General features: G+C 41.9%; 1 protein-coding gene across 4 annotated transcripts in view; it reads left to right on the forward strand.

The window, feature by feature from the left end:
• The first annotated feature begins 1,689 nt into the window (after positions 1-1,689).
• The window catches only part of Cntnap4 (contactin associated protein family member 4), a 280,867-nt gene continuing 260,254 nt past the window's right edge, over positions 1,690-22,302 (forward strand). For 3 of the 4 annotated variants that reach the window (XM_075977397.1, XM_075977394.1, XM_075977395.1), the window contains exon 1: positions 2,127-2,337. In XM_075977397.1, the coding sequence (XP_075833512.1) occupies positions 2,253-2,337 (85 nt within the window). In that variant the 5' untranslated portion in view covers positions 2,127-2,252. Of the gene's footprint in view, positions 2,338-22,302 lie in introns of all 4 variants that reach the window. The other variant, XM_075977396.1, reaches the window with a different exon arrangement.

Here is a 22,302-nt window from a genome sequence, read left to right on the forward strand (position 1 = left end):
CTTTCTTTCTTTCTTTCTTTCTTTCTTTCCTTCCTTCCTTCCTTCCTTCCTTCCTTCCTTTCCTTCCTTCTTTCTTTCTTTTCCTCCTTGTTGAGACAGGGTCTCACATAGCCCAGACTTGATTCAGATTTGCTCTGTTGCTGAGGATGACCTTGAACTCCTGATCCCTCCTACCCCTACCTCCCAAGTGCTGGGATAACAGGCAAGCACCACCACACCTCGTTTACATAGTGCTGGCAGTCAAACCAGGACCCTGTGGCTTCTAGGTTAATACTCTACTGGAGCTACATCTTCAGCCCTCCATCTTTCTGTTTTACTCAGGGTAGTACTCTGGACAGCGCAGTCTCACAGAAGTCTAGAAGGTCTAATCCCTTCCTTCTGTAAGTGCAAGATACTTTCCTCAAATGATCTCGTTAATAATTTAATTAGATAATAAGTGGCAGATAACATGTAAATTAAACTATCCCCCAAATAATCACTGATATAAATTGTTAATACATAGTTATTTTTCTTGACATTTTATGGCTTGAAAACCAAGCCAGAAATTTAGGTCTAGCAACACAGAAAATACAAATACTCAGGCCCTGATCTATAGGAGTGTGTGTGTAAAGATCTGATATGAGGGCAACAAGCCCTCGGCTGCGATCAGTAGAACCAGAGTCAAAAATTCCAAGTCCAGTTTCTTCACTCTGCTTCCTAACTCAATGACCCTGCAAATCAGTCCCTTCTCCGTTCTTGGTTTTTTTCATCTGTAAAATAGGAAAAGCAGAACATTTCCCATTTGGCTTTGTTTGAAGTCAAGAGCTAAACAATTATGCTTGGTTGATGGATGGTTCTCTCACCCCACCCCCTTTTCATTGCCCAGCAAGGCTGCTGATGAGAGAGGCTTGAGCTTCTCCCTGTTTCAAACACCAAGATGTTGCTTGAGAGGTTCCTGAATTCCTGTCTCTAGGACGCCTAGGTAATCAGCAAGAAGGCATCTTGACATTTACTTTAAATAGATGATTTACCCTCTCTGATACCGTGTGAGGCACAGCTTTGTATGGGGTCTTAGATTCATCATTTAAGTGATTTAATACTATGCACAAGCAATAGTATCCATGGGATGGCCACTGGACGAGTATTCTCTGTAGTAGTTGATCATGTGTATGTTGGGGGGGGGGTCCCTGTTCTTTTGTATTCCATCATTTTCCGTTTTGTGGAAATGAAAATGCCCTCTGGGAATTACTATTAAAGAACACGATTGTGGAATGCTGCCTACTCACAGAAGGATGCATTCACGAAACTCAATCTAGCCAGAGCACTGCACTGGTGGATTTGTATTCCTGAAGCAACAACTAAAATAAGAAATGTTAATTTCTCGCAGACTATTATCAGATGATTTTTAAATATCTGCCAAGCAGGAATGTCTGTTCCCATGTGAGGAATTTCTGTAATAAAACCTTGGCACCAGAGCACAAGGCGATAGTTTTACAGAAACGGAGAAAAACAGCAAGCGTTTTCCCGGAGGACAGTTTTAGCTCCAATTCACCAATACTTGCTTTGTTATTTCTGTCTTATTCTATGCTTTTGTTTTGAAACATAATGCAATTTTACCTGGATACACTCCCGGGCAATCAGGAAATAGCTCAGTATGTTGGTTGGCACTGCCAAATACAAGACCTGCGGAAAATCAGAAGGCTTTGCCGCCTGGCCGCTTCCCCCACTCCCAAGGCTGGCAGGGCACAAAATGGGTTAAGGCTTATTGAGAATAGAGGGGAGGGAAAGGAGCCCCCGAGGAGGCCAGGAGCAGCGGGCAGCGCCTCCAAGTCCAGCTTCCATCACCTGCAGCGGCTGCGGAGCTCAGAAAGCTGCTAGTTGCTGCTGTGCTTTTCGGAGGAGGCAGGATGCTGAGGCCAATTTCTAGGACCACTGTGAGGAGTGGGCGTGGCCTCGGCGGCAGCAGTGTGTGAGCTTGTTAGGGCAGATGCTGGTTGCTTTTCAGTGAGGAACCAGCGTTGGGGGGGGAGTGAGGAGAGAGAGAGAGAGAGAGAGAGAGAGAGAGAGAGAGAGAGAGAGAGAGGAGGGAAAGAGGAGGGAGGAGGGAAAGAGGAGAGAGCAGCAGCGCGTGAGAGGAGGGAGGGAGGAGAGAGCCAGAGAGAGCTAGAGATACTGAAGACTCAGTCAGTGCTGGGTGAAGGACTGAGGAGAACCTGTCTCCAGCGTCCTGAGAGCCACTCGAGATTTTTTGGGGGAGCTCAAAAATTACGACTATGGAATCTATCACTGGAGCGGTCCTCAAGATGTTACTTCTGTTGTCTACTCAAAACTGGAACAGAGTGGAAGCCGGGAATTCCTGTAAGTACACAGCAAATGATTTAAAACTTGAGGGGGGTCTACGCGCAAAACTTTAATTCTGTTGTTTTTTTTTTTTTAATGATTAATTCTTTCAACTGGAATCGCTGTGGGGGGCTAGGCGAAGTACCACAGGAAAATGTGCAAACAGGACTGGGTTCCTCTTGGTCTGGCCAAAATATGCAAAACGTTATCTGGACCATTTTTTTTAAACTAGCAGAATTTCACTCTCCTTGAATATTCATTGTGGATAGTCAACTTCTAGTAAGACATTAAATTAGCATCTGAATCAGGCACTAGCCCAGGCACCTTTCTTTAGGTTATTCAGTTTCGTTGGGATTCTTTGGCTATCAGGAAACCAACCCGCAGGCTTGATATTCTGCTGCAGTAGCTGAGATTCCTGAAGTTTGCGATTTAGCAGGAGCTGGCTGCATCTCTAGAATGATGCAGGCTAATAACTGAAACCTACTGCAGACTTCACAGGCAGGCAGAACTGGTGGACCAGCTCAGCACTGAAGAGCCCCGGCCCTCCCGGGGAAGAGCAGTCCTAGATGGGCACCCAGCCCTACATCTGGCTTAAAGGGAAATGTGAAGGTGATTTTCCCCCACCCCTCTTAAGTAGTGTTCTCTAGTGGTTGAATTTTCAACTTCATGTATTTGTGATTGTCGTGGTGCTGAGTTCACTGATTCAACGAACGTACATTACAGTCTCTTGGCTTAATTTAAATTTCACCCAAAATACATTGGCCAGCTCTCATCAGCTTGCCATTGGAGACAGGAAAAGTTTTGAAAGTTTATATTTAGCTTAAATTCTCCAAATGGAAGCATTTCCCCTTCGGCTGTGCATGATAAACAGCTCAGCAAACACAACTTTTTCTTCTTTCTCAGATTTGAAAGACAAGCCTTATCTGCTTTGCATTACAGGAACGGGTTACAAGGCCTGTTCAGGAAGGGATGCCACTGCTGTATTTACCAGGTTTAGGTTTGGGAGACAAGAAGCTGGTAGCTCTCTTTGTTGTATACCCTCCTTTGACTTTGCCTGAGAGCCCTCATGAAGGAAAAACACAGGGAACTCACTGTCACGAGCCCAAGCCCACCCAGACCACAAGGCCACTGGGATTTTCTGCTCCCCTTTTCAGGAACTCATTTAAAGTCACAATTTATCTGCCACTCTGCCAAGGAGAGAACTTCACTCCTGGGCTGTACTGTTTTCCCTTTCCCTTTTAAATCGGAGGTGTGGGAACCTTGTTAAGTCAATAAAGTGTGCGTTGTTCAACCCAGTCCAGATCTTAGGGATCCTGCGGTGATAGCCTTTGACAAGCATTGTAGTAAATAAACAAACAGCCAGATCCAAGAGAGACCAGAACTGGTCCACCCAGGCAAATGAAGTTCTGTGGTAAAGGTGTAATTCCTCTGGAAGCTGCAGGAGTTCAGTCAAGAGGGAGCACTAGAGGTCACTGTTGCGATGTGAAGAACACACAGGCTCCTTTCCCTGGAGAAGGGCAGAGCTTCACCCTGGCCTAACCCAGTTTGTCTTTCCAACGCATTGCCTGGGGTTCAGTCTGCAGTATCTTAATATAAATAAGTGGGTTGTGAGCTGTTGATGTTTGTCTGCTTGCTTGGAATCCGACGCAAAGAGTAGCCAGAAGATCCAAACTAAAGGGCCTTCTTTCCTAGTACATCTTAGCCAAGGAAAAGTGAATAGTTGAGATTTGGGGAGAGGCCAGGGTTCTTGTCTGATTGGCTCTGGTTGGGCCTCTCATTGGTGCGATTTCAGTGTTGGATTTGTATCCATTGGGGCTTGAGTTCTTTATGTAGACATTGGATAAACTCAGAGAGCCTGGAATTGAAATTATCAGGAGCGCTTAGGTATTAAAGTTGGAATTCTTGGTTAGCAAACCTGTTTAAGAGTTGACTTTTCTTCAAGTGTCAAGTTCATAATTCAGTGGCTTCAGACGATTAAGATGACTTTTAGTAATTTCTTATTGGTTTTTTTGACAATGTAATTTGCAAATGTAGATGCAAAGGATTTCATTTCCTAATTTTTGTATCATTCTTCAGTTTTTACATTTTTGAGGCATCGGCACCCACTTGTTGCTGGGTTAGGATGGAAAGGTCATTTCTGGAAGACTGAGTATGTATTTTGTGTTTATGAACAAGGACTCAAGTGAGCCGAAGACAGGAAACACACTAACACAATGATCTCAAAGTCTTATAAGGCCTCCAATAACTCTTCTAAACCAGATTGTATATTAATAAGAAGTGAATCAATCTTAAATCCCACTAGTAAAGTCAGGGGGAACTGAATATAAGCAAAAGAAAATTAAAGGCCTGTCTCTTGGGTGAATGCAAACACCTTTCTCCTTATTTACAAGTGACTCACAGGGAGAAAAATCTGTCATCCACTGAGTCAGCCTTTGGGTAACAATAAGAACATTTGCCTAGGGGACTCTGTAAACCTGGGATTAGCTGAACTCTAATTTGAATATTAATTGATCTAATTAATCAACTGGGAAATTTGCATTAGAAAGATTCCATGCAAACACAAAGGCCCAACTCCTCTCTCTCTCTCTCTCTCTCTCTCTCTCTCTCTCTCTCTCTCTCTCTCCCCTCTCTTTCATATGCAGGGAAATGTGCACACACCTGTGCACGTGAACACACACAACTAATCCATGTGCCTGCAGTCAGTGACCGTGGCTGTGATCAGATCTGTGGGTTTAAGAAGAAATGTACTGAGTGGGTCACATTCTTTGCTTCTCGGGTCCCATATGACATCTCCAAGCTGTGAACCAGCACCCATCTTGTACTTTTTGTCCAGGTCAAGATATGTTTGCTGCTCCCCTGAGCCATCCTTTTCTTGCAAACACAGCGACCGGCATTCTTGCACATGGTCTTACCCTCCTGCTTCCCTTTGACTTCTTCAGTTCCTTCTAAGAAAGATGTACTGTAACAGGGCAATTATTTATTTATTTTACTCTTGCTCTTAAGAACCCACCATTTCTGAATATCAAGATGGTTTGGGGGGGCTTCATGCAGCACCTAAGAAGAATGGGAGTGTAACTTGTAACTCCATCCCATGATGGAGGACACACTGAGCCCCACTCTCAGAATAATTAACGCCCACTAAATGGCTCACTAATGACTTAATTAGAAGTGAGTTTCTGTCCATGTTCTTTCTTCCCTTTAATTGAAATCAGGGGTATATGTCTGACATCTACCCTGAAGGAAGTATCAAAGAATGTGATAAAATCAATAATCGAGAAAGGTGACTGCCTGAGTGGATGATCATTCTCACCAGGTCCAGCCCAATTACAAGGACAGATCCTTGCTATTAAAATTCAGTTTTGCCGGTCTTTCTAAAAGTTTCTCTTGGTTCTCTTCCCTCCTCCAGATGTGCTTGTATAGTAATAGTAGGAAATTTCTAGAATGCAGTACCGAAGAGCTGTTGAGTGTGATTCACGATGCAATGTGTGATTGGCTGGCCCTTGGGAGTGACAATCAGTAGGTTCTCTGGATCTCTCCTGGGGTCATTTACTCCCACCCTCCACTCACTACATCAACTCTGGATCCTTTCTTCCTTTGCTGGAGGGCTAACGTAGCTATAAGCCAATGCGGAGACCAAACACGCCTTCCATATGACACTCAGGGCTTAATTAAAGTTGTAAATACTGTTATTGTCTTCTGATATTAGTTTTGGAATTCATATCACATATCAACAATTAGAGTCAGTCTTTATGTCAGTGGGCTTTGTTTTTTCATTGAAAATAGGTCTCAGTGGAACTGTGTAAAGTCATTGGAAACAGGTTGGAATATTTAGCTCAGGGCTTGGGAGAGCCTATGAATCCAATTTTGCCTCCTGCCTGTGTTTGTATGGCCTGTGAACTAGCAGTGGGGTTTGCATTTTTAAGAGAGAGAGAGAGAGAGAGAGAGAGAGAGAGAGAGAGAGAGAGAGAGAGAGATATCTGTGGGACAAAACGGCAGTGTGAAATCTGAGTTTATGTTTATATTAATTGATAAAAATGCTCTTACATCATGAACCATGCTAATACTGAAGGAGCAGCTCACACTACTGGGAAGTACAACAGGAGAACCCTACACTTTCATGTTTCCTCTATCTGTTTCTCCTAAAGGACTGTTGTTGAGAAATCTCATTTCCATGACTATGCCATACCCTTCTTTGTTAGTAAGGTTTCACAGCACCTTTGGCTTCTAGAGGACCATTTTTAATCTCAAGTAATTGCATTGCTATGCAGTGCTTGACAGAGTCTGTGAGCAATTTCAACTCAGATGTGGGATGAAAATTCTGCTCTTACTTCACATTCTCACGACCATAAAGGAGTCTACTCTATATGAATCAGAAAAGATTTGGAATCAAATTGATTATGTTAGGGAAACATTCTTGTGTGAAGAGTGCTCTTGCTTTGAAAGTAACTTAGCAGTTTCCCCAAAATGCTCAAATTGGCAAACTTTCTAGAACAAATTGAAAAATAGATTTTCATTTAAGCACAACCCACTGAGAATTCACAATAATTAAGCAAGTACTTTCCACCTACTCATGCCAGCGTAATTAATTTGTATGTAAATATCGTGTCCATTTGGAATTGGATTTACCTTTGATCTCCAGAAACTTGTCATTAGGTTAATTTTATTCATATTACACTATTTACAGCATTTTGAAGAGCAAGGAAAAATATGATAGTGTATACTATTAATTTTTTATTGTAATTTGAAAATGGTTATATGTTAAAATTTTATTTTTATGATTTATTCATATTTGTTCTTTTGAGGCATGGTCTCATGTAGTCCACATTGTATTTGACCTTGCTGTGTCTGACTGTCAACTCCTGACCCTCCAGAGTCTGAGTTCTGACTCTCAAGTTCTGAGATTCCAGGCATGTGCCACTAAGCCTGGCTCACAATATTTGTTTTGTTTTGTTTGCTTGTATTTTTGAGCCCGGGAGTTACTATGTAGACCTGGATGGCATAGAATTCACTATGTGCATCTGCGTGGCCTAGAACTCATAGAGATCCACCTGCCTCTGCCTCCTAAATACTAGATGTAAACCACCACACCTGGTTTTTAGTAATGTTTTAACAATTCAGTTTTAAATGACTATTCTGACTTCTCATCACAAGGCCTTCTTTTTTTTAAGTTCAAGAACGTCTTGAGGTCTTGAGATGTGACCTAGGATGGGTCTTAGTAAGAAGTGACGCAGCCGACTCACAATTGTCTATTGGACATAGATTCTTGAGGATAGTGACCTTGACAGTTCAAAGTGGTGAATGTGATTTTGCATTAGAACATCAGTCTGGCTTCACAAATGCCCATTTTTCTGCTTAGAATGAAAATCTCTTTTATCTCGGATCAATCAATACTGGACCTTTAATGTTGTTAACTAATGAATCATTTGACCTTTTAAATTGCCAGTTAGCCCCCAGATTATCCAAGAAATCCTTCAATCTTCATGTTGTTTGTTTGTTTGAGATGGGGTTTCAGGTAGCCCATGCTGACTTTGAACTCTGGATCCTCCTGACTCAAAGAGCCGAGATTACAGACGTGCACCACCGTGCCTGTATCCAGTGTCCTTTAAAAAAAATCTCTCCTCTGTACTGACTGAAAGTTTGCAGAATGCAAACACTAGAAAGATAAGACAATGCTGCCACACAAATCCCAAGAATGCATATTCATGTTGGTAATTTATTACTTTTGGTGAAATAATAAATGTTTGCATACTTTGATCTGATTTCCCCCATTGCTTATAGTTTATTGTTTTCCATTTTTATTGATTCAGACATTTTGACATCACTGACTTGTTTGATATGTATCTAGAATTATTGCTGTTTTCTTGTTAGTTGGAATGATGGAGAAGGATTAATCCACCGAATCTGTGTTACAGATAAAAGCTGCTTTGTGAGTTCACCCTGTTCTTGGGGTAGAAGGGGTTTTGCTGTTGCTGTTGGAAGAGTGAGCCTTGACTACACAGATGACTGTGTGAGTGGCTCTTCCAGGTTGAAAACCTTTAGAAATTCTTTTTAACAAGGAGAGCTCCGGAACACACCTTAAATTGCAGCATCAGATGCTACAGTTGGTTGGAGTTTGCTCATCTTAAAGAGAAAAAAAATCTCAGTGGGATGTGATATCCCACCTGTGATTGTAATTCTAGCACAGAGAATGACAAGAAAAGAAAATCATGAATTCCAGTACAGACCCAATTACATAGTGAGATCCCATTTGATAAAACCCAAGGCCTGGGGACGAATTTTGTGGTAGAACACTTGACTACCATGCTTACCACCCCAGGGTTTCACTTCTAGAACTTCCTACTGCCACCAAAGAAGGAGAAGAAGAGAAGAAAATGCCTTACAATAACTACATAGTGATAAAAAGTAGGGAGCTTTGAGAGAGCTTGTTGTGACCACCTGAAGTCTTTCTTTAAGGAAAACACACTCACCAATGAGTGGAATACCTTGAATTCAAGTAATTTACTCCTGAAATTAACATGGCCAGTCAAAGCCTTTGGGGTCTTAAAAGAAGGTTTAAAATGTCTTCAGGTGGTCACAACATGCTTATTTGTAATTCTAAGTTACAATAGATAACATTTCTAAATTTAAAAAAATGTGTGTGTGTGTGGCTGTGCAAGTTTATGCGCACACATGTGTTCAGGAGCCCTCAGAGGCTAGAAAAGTACATTAGATCCTCTGAAACTGGAGCTAGAGGCAATTCTGAGCTGCCATGAGGGTGCTGAGAACTGAATTCACTCATGTCCTCTGCATGAGCAGCAAGGGCTCTAACCTCTGAGCCACCTCTCCAGCTCTTACAGTGCATTTGTAAATGAGAACTATGTTTGGTAGACTGGGTGTCACTGTATTATATTAAGTTGGGGGAGGTGGGAGGCACCTTTGCTGTCAGATTTCAGCATTCAAATTTCTTCAGTGAGCTCCAAAACTGTCATCTGAGTGTGGATTCTGGTCAAATGTTTCTTTTTTTTACACATATATGTTAGAGCTCTGTGACTTTCATGGCTGGCCTTTTTGTTTTTATTTTTTTTATTCTTTGTTTTTATTACACTATACATTTTTCTCCATTTCCCTCCCTTTCTCCCCTCTCCTGTGACCCCCTACTCTCCCAATTTACTCAGGAGATCTTGTCTTTTTCTCCTTCCTATTTAGATACATGTATGTCTCTTTTAAGGTCCTCTTTGTTGTCCAGGTTCTCTGGAATTGTAGATTGTAGGCTGTTTTTTCTTTGTTTTGTGTTTCTATAGTTGGGGCTCCCCAATCTGCCAGCAACTTGTTCCAGTGGTCTGGTGTTGATAAAGACCCAGATCTGCTATACAGATACAAGAGAGGTGCTTTTGGTTTTCAATTAGCTTTCAAAAGGTGGAGTTTATTTATTTTTTAATTTCTTAATTTTTTTTGTAAGAATGTCTTTTACAAAGGCATTCACATACATGGCACCTAAAACCACAGGTCAAGATTATGGCATGTATGCATGTCAAGTGCGTTCCTCGTCGCCCTAGTAGCTTCATGTGGTGGTTGGAAGGAAAGTATGTGCCGGGCTTTTTGCCCTTTCCAATGGAAGTTTTTGTCATGGTTCATGGAAAAGCACTACTTTGACAATAAAATTGGAGGAATCTCATAACAGGATGTAAAAATGAGCCTGTTTATGTTACAGTTAATGAGTCATTCCAATGTAATAATTGGAAAAATGAGTGAAGCCTGCAAACATTTGACATTTTAAGTAGCTCAAAATTAGTAACTATAAAATTTTTAATGCATAATTATTTAATAGTGATGGGATTGATGTAGAAGGGTTTTAAATCACAAAAGAAAAAAAATGGCATAATATGTACCATATCTATAGCTCTAATTGCTTTTTGTTTAAAAAGTAAATTTTTCTCATTAGCAGTTGTTTGGAATAAGACATTATGTGCTTCGAAACCACAAACCACATATTTGTTTCCATGACCACCCTCCCAACTGGCAATTATGGTGCTTAAAAATGGGATCATAGGTTGATATTAGTCTAGAAGTAATGTAAATACATAAATTCACTTGTCTTCCTAAAGTACGTTTGTTGTGTAATTGCCAGACAAGCTATTATTTTATTACTTGTCTTAGCAGTTGCAACCTACAGAGACTGATCTTGAATGTCCTCTGAATAATGGCTCTACTGATGAACTCCTAAGAACTGGTCCTGAGCCAAGGGTTGGTAGGTTACTGGGTGAAGTGGGCAAACATTTGGGTCTCTTGGCTCATGACAGATGTTCTCCCATCTTCCTGTTAGTATAAACCAATACCTACCAGACTAATAGAGGGAGTCCTGAAGAATTTGGGAAAATTAAATTTTTAGGCTAATATCTTTGCTTTAAATATCACATATTGATGTATATACACATATATATGTATAGACAAATATAGACATATACACATGTATACAAGCACACACATGCATAAGGTCCTTAAGACTCGTCATTTAAAATCTGTTGATTATCAGGAGACAAGGGAAATAAAAGACATTAATTAAAAAACAATCTTTAAGAGACTTGAGTTGCTGAGATAAAATTACCAAGTGTGTGTGTGTATGTGTGTTGAAAGGCATTTAGGAATGGATTAAGGACTGGGGATTTCAGGACATACCTATAGGGGATACATTTTGAATTAAGTGGTGTTAAGACACAGAAGCAAGTTGTGTTTCACTTGTTGTTTATACCACCGTCATCTCTAACATGGTTATAAAACAGTATGTGAAGACAGATCTCTTACCACGATGCGAACACTGTCCAACACATATATATGTAAATATCATACTCTACCCCATGAACATGTACAATTTCCTCGTCATGAAAAGAAACCCATCACCACTGACTTGGTTAGTGTTGGCGTCAACTTGACTCAGTCTAGAATCATGTGGAAAGAGTTTTCATTGAGTAATTGTCATTATCAGGTTGGTCTGTGCGCATCTCTACGAGGGATTGTCTTGATTATTGATTGGTATAGGAGGGCCCAGCCTGCTATGAGTGACCCCATTCTATGGGTAGGTTGTCATGGGCGGATTAAGAAAGGTTGAGCCTGAGCAAGGCAGCAAATAGTGCTCCTCCATGGTGACTGCCTGCCAGTTCCTGTTTGAGTGTCTGCTCTGACTTCCCTAGGTGATGGACTGGGAACAGGAAGTATAAGCCAAACAAACCCCTTCCTCCCCTAAGTTTCCTCCCCTAAGTCAGAGTGTTGTATCACAGCAACAGAAAGGAAACCAGAACAACACCCAACAGCCAAACAAGAAACAGTGTGTAGGATTAAAATATAACAAAGTAAGTTAAGTAAGGTGGTGTTCAGCTGAGGCAGGAGGATTGCAAGCTTGATATCAGCCTTGGCCAGATAGTAACTTCAAAGTTCAAGGCCGGCTTGGGCAATATGATTCTAGTTCAAAGAAACAAAAATAGAGAGAACATAAAATGAAGATGGGTTGGCTGTGGGAGTCTGGGATGAGTTGGAAGTGGCAGTTGGAGTACCTATGATCAAAGACGCTCTTTGTATACATGTATGAAATTCTCAGAGAAGAAATAAAAAAAATTACAGTAAAAAGCCCAAGGGCAATCAAGCGTAATAAAACTTTAACAGAATGTCTTTGGAGATCCTGGTTATATATAATCTACCCTGAACATAGATAACTCTATTCATCCGTTATAACTTCAAACTCCATTGTTTTGTAAGGCATAATATGATTATCCTGATATTTGACTCAACTTTCTATCAGCCCCTAAATTCTAGCTTTTGTCTAAGTGACATAGAGGGTGAAAGAAGAATGGCAGGAGAGGTTCTGGCTTTACAGCCACGGGACAAGTTGAAGCATAATATAGCTATCAAAGACTGTGCAGTGGAGTGAGGCTGGTACCCAGGGCAGGGTATCGTACACGACGTTCAGCATTTGCCATATCGTTCAGTTTTATCGCTCAATTTGGGCTGATTTTAAACAGGAAGAGTCTATCTCCGAGGCAGAAAGCTGCATGGCTGCTCACTGATCCTCATAGTTCAGGATTTATAATTCATATTTACATTTGCCATGTTTTAGATGTTTAGAACTTAATTAAAAGAACATGGCAAAAATAAAAGCAATTCTGTCTAAATTGGCGGCGAGGGAATTCTGTGTGAGGTTTTAAAGCTGCTCAATTAGGTGCCTTTCTGGCACAGCGTGTATGATTCCAGGCTTGTTTGAACTGTTGTGCTTCAGTGTAGAGACTATCGTACCGCCCTGTTAACTTGACACACGTCTAAGATGTCATGATTGCTACTCCTCGATGTCTTGAGATATATAATCTTTTTTTAAACTGCTACCACCAAACAATGAAATAAACAAACCGTAAATGATAACAACAACAACCCAGATAATTCAGAAAAAGAGTTTAAAGAAAACAAAAATCAAACACCGAAGATAATTCTTGGTTTTGTAGATTAATGGCATCCTTTATCACAAAATGGAACAAGGAAACATAAACAATTTCCTAATCAAATATGTCATCTATTGAAGAGAGGGGAAAGAAGTGGGCTCATAAAAAATGGGGAATAGGATATTAAGGTAAAGTAAAATTATATTCATAATAATTTGTTCTGCTTAATATGTAAAAATTAAATCAAATTCTTTTTTTCTTTTATAAACTGGTCCCCCTTGTGAATAACTATATTTGTTTTGGAGAGAAGACTTGTCATGTGCTTTTCTGTGGAGCGGCATTTTCTTAGATAAATGTGTATAATTGTAGCATAAACCAGATTAGTGAGAAGACCATGGATGTGTGTCATTAATCACCAGAACATTCTCCAGAGACGAAGCCAGGAAGTTCTCTGTTCCTCTGAGTTAGCAAAATTGAGCCTCCTGTGATCATGTTCCTCTTTCATTTTCCTGGATATAAGGGCGATCTGGCTGTGGCATCTGTCATGTTTAGCGATTGCCAGGAATGACTTGGCTGATCTGGCCAGTGTGGCAGCTGTCCCCTCTTCCTTCCTTCTGCCCTCCCCCCAGCATCCCCATTTTATCCATCCCTTGTTAGGCAATATTTTAAAATATTACACATTATTGTCTTTTTAGGTAGGCCTGATAAAACATGTCCACATATTTAATCAAGGTTAAAGTGTTCCGTTTTGGAGAAGAACAGGTCTTGCTTCTCGGTAGTCTCACTGCAGCGAGGTTGTTTTGATGTGTAGACCAAAATCAGCAGCATGGTAGTCTGTGTGCTGGACAGGAGTCTCGTGTCTTCCTCCTCTTGCCTGTGCTTACTGCTCTTTCTTCCTCAAAACCCAGATGTTAGCCTGTGTCCTCCACCCTCCCTCTTTCACTCCTCACCTCTGCTGTCTTTGCTTTGGTAAGCCCCCATATGCTCTCCCCAAATACTTCTGGAAAATTTCATAAATGTCATTTGACTTTTTATTATTGGGGAAGGGGACACACATGCCGCAGCATGAGTTTGGAGGTCAGAGGCCATTTGAGGGGGGGTTGGTTCTCTCTTCCTAATTTTAAGTGAGCTCTGTGGATGATCGTTTTAGGAGGGCAGGCTTGCACAGAAGTGCCTTTACTAGCCGAGCCATCTTACTGGGCTCTGGAAAACTTCTTTTCTTGTATGTACAATTGTATGTGTGAGCATGTGTGTGTGTGTATGTATGGGTATGCCTGTGTGAATATGTGTGTGTATGGGTATGCATATGTGAAAATGTGTGTGTATGGGTATGCATGTGTAAATATGTGTGTATGGGTATGCATGTGCGAATATGTGTGTGCATGGGTATGCATGTGTAAATATGTGTGTATGGATATGCATATGTGAAAATGTGTGTGTATGGGTATGCATGTGTAAATATGTGTGTATGGGTATGCATGTGCGAATATGTGTGTGCATGGGTATGCATGTGTAAATATGTGTGTATGGATATGCATGTGTGAATATGTGTGTGTATGGATATGCATGTGTGGATATGTGTGTGTATGGGTATGCATGTGTGAATATGTGTGTATGGGTATGCATGTGTGAATATGTGTGTGTATGGATATGCATGTGTGGATATGTGTGTGTATGGATATGCATGTGTGAATATGTGTGTGTATGGGTATGCATGTGAGAATGTGTGTGTGTGTGTGTGTATGGGTATACCTGTGTGAATATTGAGTATGGTACATGTGTATAGGTACATATTTTGCATGTTGTGGGTGCACTGTTTATGTTTGCCCTTGGAGGCTGATTATGAAACTCATCCTCCATTGCTCTTCTGCCATATTCCTTGTGGCAGGGTCTCTAAATCAACAGAGATCGTCGGTATGGTTAGTCTCGGTAGTCAGGGTGCCAGAGATCCCTGTCTCCACCTTCTGAGGCTGCAATTAGAGGCGGGCTGCTATGTCCACCTGGCATTTACATGGGTTCCTGGGTATATAAACTTCGTCCCTAGGCTTATGTGTCAAGGACTTAGCCACTGAGGAATCTCCTCAGCCCTGGAAATCTTTTTAAAGCCAATTACACCCCTTCCTCTGTAGGGTTTTCCCTGAGCAAACTGCCTCAACTGTCATCAATCCCTGGCAGGAATCCGTTCTCGGGAGTGCTTGCCTGGTCTGAGCAGGAAAGCTGGTATTGAAGAAACTGTAAACTCTCTGAGAAGTGAAGGTGTTACTTGGGTAATGGCTGTACACACACCTGGTGTGGTACCTGGGCTGGAGAGAGTGCTCGGCAAATGTGGGGGAAAGCCCACGCATGGCTTGTGTTTTGTTTTCTAGCTGAAATATTAGTGTCATAGATAAATCAGAAGGACATCTGTTATTTAAATGATTAAGAAATCCATTTATATTTGGTGGACTCCTCCTCCCTTTTAGCTAACCTTTTAAAGTTTTGCCGTTCTGTTTTCCTCTATTGTATTTCATTTTGTTGGAACGAGTACATTTCACGCTGTAGTAATGTTAGGATATTCCCCTGGCTGACATACTGTTTTCTCTCTCTTCTCATCCTCCTTTATTTTTTTCTAAAAAGCAAAAGCAACTGTAGTTTGTTAGGCTACTCGCTCAGCTCATTTTGATTAAGACTCTCAGAGGAAAGGTCAAAACACCACACACACACTCTCTCTCTCACATACACACACACACACACACACACACACACAGAGAGAGAGAGAGAGAGAGAGAGAGAGAGAGAGACAGAGAGAGAGACAGAGAGACAGAGAGAGAGAGAGATAGAGAGAGAGTCAGAGAGAGAGACAGACAGAGAGAGAGACAGAGAGACAGAGAGCATAAACTGACTGCTGAATAGCTACTTCCATCCTGTGTCTGTCCACCTTGGTAACAGCCCCTGGAGGCAGTCTGTGCGTTGGAAGTTGTGCACAAGGACCTTCTGCTTCCCAGGGAGACATCTTCAGCTCCTTTATCTACCTTAATTTCAATTCCTCTTCATGAAAATTTGCTTTCCCTTTTCTTTTAATTATTTTTTTTATATTTGTTAACTTGCTTATTTATTTATTTTTGTGACAAGGTCTCTCAGTGTAGCCCCGGCTGGCCTGGTACTTCCTATTCAGCCCAGGGTGGCCTACAACTTACAGTAGTCCTTTTGTCTCAGTTTCTCCTGAGTGCCAATAATACAGACACGTGACAACACCCCCATTCTTTTTTATGCTTTTCTTTTTGTTTGTTTGTTTGAAAATTCTCCTCATATACAGAGAGTAGGGGCAAAAACAAGCAACAGCGACGATTCAAAAACCAAAGCCTCCAACCCCTTCTCCACTTTCCCCCTTCCTCACGGACCTCGTCCAGAATGAACCAGCAGCTTCCCCGATCTTATTTTATAGAAAATGTAAACATGTTTCTTGTTGCCCGGAGCAGGCTTTGCCAGCATTGATGCGTTCTTAACTTTTAATTTCCTCTTTTAATTGCACAATGCTCGTTTTTAAAAATAATGATGTTCTTATAAAACTGTACCACATCTTTTCAGATTCCTTTCATGCTTCTTCCTTCTCAGGGTACACATTTGTGATTTTTGTTGTCAGAGTTGTAGAGTTTGCAGCTAACCACGAGTGTTGACGTATGTTGTCATTGACAATGACAGCTATTCCTTTTGTGTTAGGCTCTGTGGACTCTAAGGTGGTGGAGTGTGGACTCCTCTTTTCCTTTCCTTCCCACACAGGCCTGTGACACAGGTGATGACCCCTTTACACACTAGGAAACTGAGACTTGGAAGGTTACAGAGCTGACACGTGACCTCAAACCCTCTGGCTTCACTCCCATCCCCTGGGAGCAAGTTCATCATCTTGTCCAGGACCCTGCAAATATCCTCTTCTGAGCGTTACAGCATACTCGTGCCTTTTCTCAGGGCTTCCTTTTAGGCATGGTGAAGCATGCCTAATAAAACTCAGAGACAGGTATTGGGGTTCAACCTGAAGACCAGAAAAGCAAAGGAGCCAGCCACTGACTCTTACCTCAACCTCAGTCCGAAAATGGTGATCCTGCCTCCCAGAAATCTCAGAATGAGACTTAGACTGAGAGCTGTCTCCTCCCATTTTATAATCTTCTCTAGTTCTGGGATTAAGGGTTTGCACAACTACCGCCTGGTTTCTATGGCAAGCTAGTGTGGCTACTGGGATTAAAGGTATGTGCCATTGCTGCCTGGTCTGTAAGGCTGGCCAGTGTGCTTGTTTTACTTTTCTGATCTTCAGGCAAGCTTTATTTACTAAAATACAAATGCAATGCCACTACAGCGTGGCCCATTGCTCCTGTTTTAAATACATATTTTAGGAGCTGCAGAGATGACTCAGCAGTAAAGAGCATCTGTTGCTCTTCTGGAGTTTAGTTCCCAGCACCCATGTGGGGTGGATTGCAACTACCTGTAACTCCAGACAAACTGATGCCTTCTACTGGCATTCCCAAGGCCCTACAGTAACATGCACATACTCCCTCTCCCCTACCCCAAAATACAGACAGACAGACATACAAACACATACAGCCCTATGGGCACAAACACATTAACATACACACACACACAAACCTACAGGTACACACACATAAACATGCAGGCACATACACATTCACATAAACAAAATAAATCTTAAAATATGTATTTTGATTTTAAATTGATGCATAATAACTAATGTGTTTCTGGTGCTGCAGCATGACATGTTTGATGCATGCATACAATGCATAAGATGAACCTAACTGGCATATCACCCGAAATATGAACCATTTCTCTTTATTACGAAGTTACAAAATCTTCCCTACTAGCTATTTTGAAGTAGTCAAGTAGTTGCTATCTATTACAATTATATCCTGGGGATTGTTAGTTTATTATTTTTTCACCGATTTAACGAAATGCATGACAAAAGCCGCTCTGGGGGCAAAAGTTTATTCTGGCTCACCTTCTCAGAGCAAAGATGGCGTAGCAGCGCTCATGGCAACGGGAGCAGTTAGCAGAGCCTCTTGTGTCTTTGTGGACAGAAAGCATAGAACTGGACTTGAACTGGAAGTAGGTTGTATCTTCAAAGGTGAACTACTTCTTCTGGCTAGCTCACAGTCCCAATGCTTCCATGGCCTCCCCAAACAGCATTACAGCTGGGGACCAAACATTCAGATCCGTGAGCCCGAGGTGGGATACAGGGCACATCATGTTCAAACCTAAGTATGTCCTATTGGACAAAATGATTCCTCTATCAGGTATATCCATCCATCACTGTCCCCCGTCCTCTGCCCTCTCACGCTCTGGTAACCACAAATACATTGTCTCCTTTAATAAGATCAACGTTTCAGTTTGCACATGTGAGCAAGACATGGTATTGGTCTTTCTGTGGTGTGATAAATTCTAAGACAATTCTTCTGTTGCCTTCCCAAAATCCTGCCACTTGTATTTTAACAGGAAACTTTCTCACTGCTTAGAGAGAAACAGTAGGCTCCAGGTAAGCAATAATACAATTTTATCCTTTAAATTTTTTTTTTCTTCACACTGTCTTGCTTCCTGTTACTGAAGATCCATATATTCCCTCTATAGTTCTGGTCAACACCTCCTAGAACAGCATATACAAGGTTAAAACTGCCCAAGGCACGAAGACAAGCTGGCTCCTTCCTGCAGTTGTGTACTGCCTGGCTGAGCGCTCTGCTGGCTTCATTGCTTTCTTCCATCCAAACCTCTCTCCTCCCCGCTGTGCAGAAGCACACTCCTTATGGCTGCGCTGTGCCTCTTCTAGCACTGCCATGACAAAATATAACAGCTTACGTGCCTAAAGTAATAGCAATTCGTGTTTTCCACACTTCCAAAGTCCAGCATCAAGGGCAGGGGCCAGGGTTGGCTTATGGTGGATCTTTTCTTTCTGTCTTGTGATGACTGCCTTCTCCCAGTGTCCTCAAGAACATGGTAGTATGTTTGAATTTTTATGTGAGTGTGAGAATATATATATATATATATATATATATATATATATATATATGTGTGTGTGTGTGTGTGTGTGTGTGTGTGTGTTTGTGTGTGTGTGTGTGTGTGTGTGTGTGAGAGAGAGAGAGAGAGAGAGAGAGATTTTTTGTCTTTTCCTATTCTTATCTGAACATTAGTCCTGTTGGTTTAGGGTACCACCCTTAGGACATCATTTAACTCTAATTACCTCTTGCATTTCCTCTTTATATACTGACACATTGGCAATTAGGGTTCCACAAATAAATTTTGGGGGGATGTATTTCAGTCCGTGGTTGAATCTTGCACCTGCCTACATAAAGTGTCTGTTTTCTTCATCTGAAGAGAGATTTCTCAAGTTCAACAGCATATATTTCTTTTATACATTGAGGCTTCTTTGACACATTGAAAAATGAACAACGACACCCTCTGTTCAGATGGGCCCTTCTTTAGTGGCCCTGCTAATATCATTCCTAGTGTGCCCTCCTATTGACCGGTTGTTATAGGTTCACTCCTGTCCTGTCTCTTTCTTTTTATCAGCACCTTGTACTCTCTACCCAGGACCCACCGATACCCATAGGAAATGTGCACATTAATGAAACAAAAATTCCTTTCTATAAACTCACAACAGTTCCGTATCTTAGAAGGAAGCCATTTCCCTTGAGTACATCACTGTATTTCCAACATTCCTTCCGATCTTCTCAGGTATCCAGAGGGTGGTAATTTATTGCCCTTTGTCAAAATCACCTCTGTATTTACCACCATTATTCCCTTAGCTGCTACCTCAAGTATTATTTTTATCCCCTTTCAATTACGCTCCTCTTTATGCTGCGGAGCTTCAGTGCTGGGGTGATGCGCTCTGAGTGTGTTGTGTTTAGCACCCCTCCACTAAAGTGGATTGCCCAATTTGTTTTCCCAGGTCCTGTTCCTGAATCACACAGCACAACGTTCTCTCTCCATCTCCATAGGATCTCTCCATATCTATCCACAAACAAAGAAAAGCACCAACCTACTACCGTTAAGTTTTCGTTTATATTTTATTAGCTATTTGATACTTTTGTTCAACGCATTACTCATTTCCTCTTCCAACTCCTCCCAGATCTACCACCCCCTTTCCTAACGATCCAACTTTGAGCTCCCCCCCATTTTTTTTAAAACTCCTAAGGTCCAACTTGTGCTTCTCATATACTCTTGGATGTATGTCCACCAACTGGAGTGTGGTGGGCCTACTTGAGGCTCCACACTTAAAGAAAAAGGACTCTTATCTCTCCCAGCAACTATCAGTTGCCAACAGCTCCTCATCTAGGGGTGGGCTTTGGTGCCACCGGCCTGCCTCCGTGCTGGACTTTTGTCTGACTTGGGCTGGCACATGTCTTGTGCCTGCTGTCACACTGTGAGTTCACATGTATGAGTTTCCTGCTCTGTCAGGAAAATACTGCTTTTTTTTTGTCACCAACCACATCTGGCTCTTAAAATCTTCCTGTCCATTCTGAAATGGTCCTTGAGGAACGGGAGGTGTGATATAGATGCCCTACTTAGGGCCGTCTGAAGTCTCCTGTTTTCTGCACCTTGACCAGTTGTGGGCCCTTGTAATTTTGCTTTTTTAAATCAATTTAAAACTTGTCTAGGCTTAAATTTGTCAACTGTCTTCTGAGTGGTGGGAGCCAGGACAGCTGTTCGCCATCTATTATTTCACTCCATGTAAACACAACATCTGTTCCTGCCCAGTCTTTCCTCCTCTGTGTGTTCCTTTCCTGTCCTGTGAATTTCCCTTTGGTTAAATAAGCTGGCGGCGGCGGGGGGTGGGGGGTCATTTAGTAACTCATCAGATGCACGTGCTCTTCCTCAAACATTTCTCAATTTTGAGCCAGTTGGCTGTTCGTTGATTGATTTTTGAACACTCTCCGTCTACCCGTGTCATCTCCAGTAGTTCACACCTCCCTTGGGAGTCCTGTAAATTCTCTAAAATTGCAACAGCTTAAGCCATTTACAAATGTCAATGTCACGAACTGTTCAATGTCGTTCTCTTACTTCGTCTTGCAAGTCTTGCAAGAATCGGGGCTTCCTCCTCCTCTGGAAGAAGAAATTTAAAGGCACGGATAGTTCCTCCACCCTCCCCTCCCCGCTCGGGAATTTATAACCTGTAGGGATGGTTTCTTGTGTCTTCCCCAGGGTGGTCTCTTCCAGCATGAATCAGCGGTGGTGAGGAGAGACTGTCATGTTTGACAGATCTCAGAAGCCCATCTGTCACCCTCCAGGAAAACCCCTCACTTATCAATTGGTCTTGTCAGTTACATGTGCAGGCATCTCCCCAGCCTTGAGAGGTGTCACCAATCTTCTCTACATGTGTCCTCCTCAGAGCTCCTGCCTGTGGCCTCAGGTGGGCTGTTCCGGGTGCCAGCTCCCAGCTGTCACTCTCTGTGGAGTGTCTTCTTCGGGTGGCGTGAATCATGTTCTGGTGAAGAATCTCCTCTCAGTGCCGATGTTGCGTTTCCCAGGGCAGTTTAGAGCTCGTGCTCCCTCCCTCCCTTCCTTCCTTCCTTCCTTCCTTCCTTCCTTCCTTCCTTCCTTCCTTCCTCCCTTCCTTCCTTCCGACAGGGTTTCTCTGTGTAGCCCTGATTGTCCTGAAACTTACTCTTGAATTCACATAGATCCACCTGCCTCTGCCTCCCGAGTGGTGGGATTAAAGGTGGGTGCCATCAATGCCCAGCTACAGTTTTCTTTCTTCAGGAAAAACATGTATTCCTTTTAATCTTTTAGAGGAAAAGGTTCAGTGTTTCAAGGGCATGGTGATTGGTGCTTTCTGCCTCCCCATTGTTAGGGAAATCTGGGCACATCTAATGCACAGCAAAGTGAAGAAGGCAGCGCTTCCCTGCTACGGTGTTGATTGGATACCGTTTCAGATGGACTCCTGGAAATCGGGTCTATTTATGTAACATCTAATGGGGCTTTGCCTGGTGTTTCTCATTAATTCAGACCTTTTTTTTTTTTTAACAAAGGAAAAGAATACAGATTTCCTAGGCGTTTTGTACCTCACATCTTCTTTGATCGTTGACCTCTGTGCATCCAGCCTGGCTCTCTGTATAGTTGTGCCTGAGGCTGTGAATATTTCTTTCTTACTACACCAGCAATGCACTACAGCTTAAAGTATGTGCTTCATCAGACGGAACAATGAGGTTATCCTTTTAATATTTCTTTCGCACGATTTCTATCCTGTTTTTATTTTAGTTTTCATTTATGCACTGTGACATGTGCAAAAAGATTTAAGGAGAGGTGATTCTACGGAGAGTGAATCAGTTCATTGTAAAATTAATTTCTTAAAAGCGTCAAATAAAAGTTTTAAGTGGTCACCTGCAGCCCTGTGGTTAAGGCCTTTCGTAGGTTTATAGCTATTTGTTTGCAACTAGTGTTGAGAAAATAAATGTATTCAATCACAAACTTCTTCTACTAGATCATATACTAGTTGAGGTATTTCGGCCAATGACTAATTCCACAGTGGTAGATAACTTTGGAGCTGAGGTATCATACTCCAACACCCAGGTTGATTTAAGTTTCAGTGCTTCAGTGGTTTTCC

Source organism: Microtus pennsylvanicus, chromosome 6 (assembly GCF_037038515.1).
Source record: "Microtus pennsylvanicus isolate mMicPen1 chromosome 6, mMicPen1.hap1, whole genome shotgun sequence".
NCBI classification, from domain to species: Eukaryota; Metazoa; Chordata; class Mammalia; order Rodentia; family Cricetidae; genus Microtus; species Microtus pennsylvanicus.